The 3,659-nt window shown below is 40.5% G+C and overlaps 1 protein-coding gene across 1 annotated transcript; it reads left to right on the top strand.

The window, feature by feature from the left end:
- The first annotated feature begins 316 nt into the window (after positions 1 to 316).
- On the top strand, positions 317 to 3,331 carry LOC146989165 (regulator of G protein signaling 21). The gene is made up of 5 exons (XM_085775130.1): positions 317 to 510; positions 642 to 737; positions 823 to 878; positions 1,033 to 1,199; positions 2,068 to 3,331. The coding sequence occupies exons 1-5, from the start codon at positions 434 to 436 to the stop codon at positions 2,251 to 2,253; spliced, it is 582 nt and encodes a 193-aa protein (XP_085631256.1). The 5' UTR covers positions 317 to 433; the 3' UTR covers positions 2,254 to 3,331.
- The last annotated feature ends 328 nt before the right edge of the window (positions 3,332 to 3,659 follow it).

The following is a 3,659-nucleotide window of genomic DNA, read 5'->3' as shown; positions in this document are numbered from 1 at the left end:
TCATGGCGTTGCCTTGATCATCACACGCTCCAGCCTCGGCTCCATGAATCATCCAGGGATTTACCTCGTCCTTCAGCGCCCCTATAAAGTCTTTGACATTATAAATTGCACATTTATATAGATTTTACATTTAACATGCATAACACAGAGTTGTCCAGACAAATAAGCATTTTTTTTCCAGGAATAGCAGTCCAATAAATCTCTTCCCAGTGGAATTTTACAGCCGTGAGTCAGTGACAACAGTAAGTGAGTCTAAACAGCAGCCTTCTGTACGCTTATCCCAATGGTATTCAGTTACCTGTACCAGCAGGCCCTCAGCGTCATCGCAGATCCACCTTTCCTGCCTGGTTAAAGGTGAGAACGGGAGGCAACGCTTCTGTTTAGAGACACAGAGCGCTGAAACCGTGCACTGGACATTTACAGCAATGATAATATGCCAAAACTTTTGTTTTCAAGGATGCGGTTATATGAGATCAGGGATTTGATGCAAAATGTCAAGCGGCCCAGAAGGTAAGCGAGGAGGTGGACCGGCTTATATGCATCCACAATTTAAATATAAAACTTTTCATGTATAGCACCAATTAACACTGGGATTAATAAAGTTGTATTGTACTGTGAGATTAATTTGGTTTGTTCTGCAGGATTGATATTGTTCTTAATCGGAAGAGGCGTAAGAAGGACATCCAGTGCCTCATGGTGCAAAAAATAAATGATGAGCCAATTCCATCAAAATTCAGGTAGTTTATGTTGCTCTAACTTTTATATATCTCCATGTACTTATATATAATTTGTGTGGAAATCAATACTGTCTCTTTGTTACAGTTGGCAGACTGACTATAAACTCCACCCAACACTGGAAAAGTTGTTACAGGATAAAAGTAAGAAAAACAACTGGTTGATTGTTTTCTGATAATAAAGTCATACTTTCAATGGGATTCTGAGCGTGTGCACAGCATTTTACAGTCTGATGACCTCTCTAATGAGATTTAAAGAATTAAAGGTTAAAATCCTTTTTTTAATCTTTCTTTGCAGAGTATTTAGCAGCGTTCCACACTTTCCTGCAGTCTGAGTTCAGTGATGAAAACATCGAGTTCTGGCTCGCGTGTGAAGACTTTAAGTCGACCGCCTCGCCGGACACACTTCGCTGGAGAGCAGAGGAGATCTACGAGGAGTTCATCCGGCCCACAGCCTGCAGAGAGGTCAGTGTGCTCACATGGACAAACCGCCTGCAGATAGATATATATACATAGATAGGTAGATCACACCATAACAAGCTTGGCATTGTCCTAAATGTGAATGTTACAGAAGAGTATTTCTGCATCAGCACAAGAAATTACACCTCACATTAGCAGGAAGAATGAGTAAAAGTGGGTGAAGCAATATGGATGACAAATAACTATCACAACTTCCACCTTGTATACAAGTGCACTGAGGAAACATCCTCTAAATAAAGGGTTGGGTTCACCGCACACGCCTCACTGGATTAGAACTTAATCCTCTTTAAATCTTATCATTTTGCGGCTCATGTTTCCTGGTTGTTTTGGATTTTAAGGCCCCGTGTTTTACACTTTACCTCCGTAACAAACCGTCTCAGTGTAGTTTTCCACCTCCTCTCTCAGCTTCTCTCTGGAGCTTAACAACAGGTCAGCGTTGGCCAATCAGAAGAGAGGACGCTGTGAGACTCTCCTCTGATTGGCTGACTGTTTTCTGTGTGGTCAAATAAAAATATGTCAGAGTTCAAGTAAACAGAGAAACAAAATCTTGCAAGGTTCAGTTGGATGGTGGGCGGAGCTTAGGGCCTGACTGCTTGGCCGTGTGTGGACTTAGAGCTTTGATATTTCGATGGTATTAATATAGAACCTTGCCCCTGCTTTATAATACAAAACACATGGACATATCCCTTTATACAACATGAAACCTTTATTACAATTTATGAATTAAGAAAAAGTCAAATTTTTAAGCATCTTCTTGCATCTATTTGGTACAGAAATGACTAAATGAACCAATTTGTGCACATCTGGTATATTCTACATCATTTATACTGAGTTTTCTTCTTGTTCCCTCCAGATTAATGTTGACCAACACGTCAGAGAGACGATCAAGAAGTGCTTGGAGGAGCCGAGCCTCTCCTGCTTCGACGAGGCTCAGAGACAAGTTTACCTGCTGATGGAAAGAGACTCTTGCCCCAGATTCCTGCACTCTGACGCCTACCTGAGTCTGAAGCGTAAATCCAGAACTCTGTGGTACATTTAGCTGAAAAGGAAGAACATTTTCAACATTATCAAAGGGTCTCCTTTTTTCTTTTTTCAAACCCTTACATTTTGTTTTGTTTCTTTTTCCTCTTTGGCTGAACTGAATTATTTTCTTTTCAAGGGAAGTGCATCTCTGTCGTACTCCAAAACCCAAACTAAAAGGAAGGTTTTCAACCATATCTCTGTATTTTGGTGGTAAAATCATGCATTGGTGAAATAAAGCAGGGGGGAAAGAGGAGAAAAGTAATGTGAGTCTGGAAAAGTACACGTATGTAAGGCGGACAGAAAGCTGTGGACGATGATGATGATGACGATGATGATGATGGTTGTGCCATTTATTATTGTTTGAAATCCTGTATGAGTTATGTGAAAGTCTCAGTAAGTTGAGGTGGTGAGTGAGGAACGGTACCTGATGAGGAAAGAATATAAATGGTTTCTGATATGAGGAATAAAATGACCTAGTTTTTAATCAGTTCATTCATTATCTCTTGACCAACATTTAAGCTGATCGCTCCTGTCACCGCTTTCCAACTGTTCTTAATATTCTGACTCTTTCCATAGAGTCATAACTCTGAAACGAAGGCTTCTATTTTTTCTGATTGACTGACTGAAGCGCATGTGTGGGGATGGGCATGAAAAAAAAACAGAGTTTCCACAGCTCACCCGGCAAGGAGATTATGTTTTTGGTCACATGTCTGATATATCCTCTAATTAGGTGCGGAGATGACTCCACACACCAGCAAAAGGGTTTACCAAACTGGAAAAAAGTAACCCTGCAGTAACCCTTGATCCTACCCTGCTCTGTAAATGGCCTTATTCCTGAAAATTGTGCCTTAAAAAGGAATAGTGAGGCGGCTAATAATAACCCAGGGGCTTAAACGACAACACTGTAGTCATCAGACAACCTGATGCGTAACAGATCAGCCTGGATGTGCTGCCTTGTTAGGGGAATAATCTCATCACCCACAGACAATGATGGCACAGATGCACAAGTTCTTTACTTAGAGAAAGAAGGAAAAGATTAAAGATGATTTGACGTTTTTAGAGAAACAGTAGGCGACTTGAAGCTGTGTACTCTCCTTGTTTCACAGGCATTATGCATTAATACACCTTGTTCACCTCCAGACTAGAAACTAAAATACCCACTCTGTGTATTGTTATACCTCTAAATGCATAAATTACTCTTAATAAGGATGTTCCAGCAAAGAAATGGCAATCAAAGATGCAGAAACACAAACCAACAAATCCACACATGCTCTACTTCATGTCAGTAAAAACATCCACATGTGCTGAAATTCACACAGCCTGATAAAAAATTATGTTTACATAGCTACTACTAATAATCCAGGGGAAAGAAAACATAATTGTTGCCTGGGTTACACTGCGCTCCTCTGGTTAAAGGGAAGG

Source organism: Trachurus japonicus, chromosome 4 (assembly GCF_045865225.1).
Source record: "Trachurus japonicus isolate A0001 chromosome 4, Traja_1.0".
NCBI classification, from domain to species: domain Eukaryota; kingdom Metazoa; phylum Chordata; class Actinopteri; order Carangiformes; family Carangidae; genus Trachurus; species Trachurus japonicus.
This window is presented reverse-complemented; position numbering and strand designations above follow the sequence as displayed.

Excerpts from the sequence above, each read along its gene's own strand:
- LOC146989165 (XM_085775130.1), top strand. The coding sequence starts at position 434 with ATGCCAAAACTTTTGTTTTCAAGGATGCGGTTATATGAGATCAGGGAT. Across the intron at positions 879-1,032 it reads AAAGTTGTTACAGGATAAAA|AGTATTTAGCAGCGTTCCAC; the intron begins GTAAGAAAAACA and ends CTTTCTTTGCAG. Across the intron at positions 1,200-2,067 it reads GGCCCACAGCCTGCAGAGAG|ATTAATGTTGACCAACACGT; the intron begins GTCAGTGTGCTC and ends TGTTCCCTCCAG.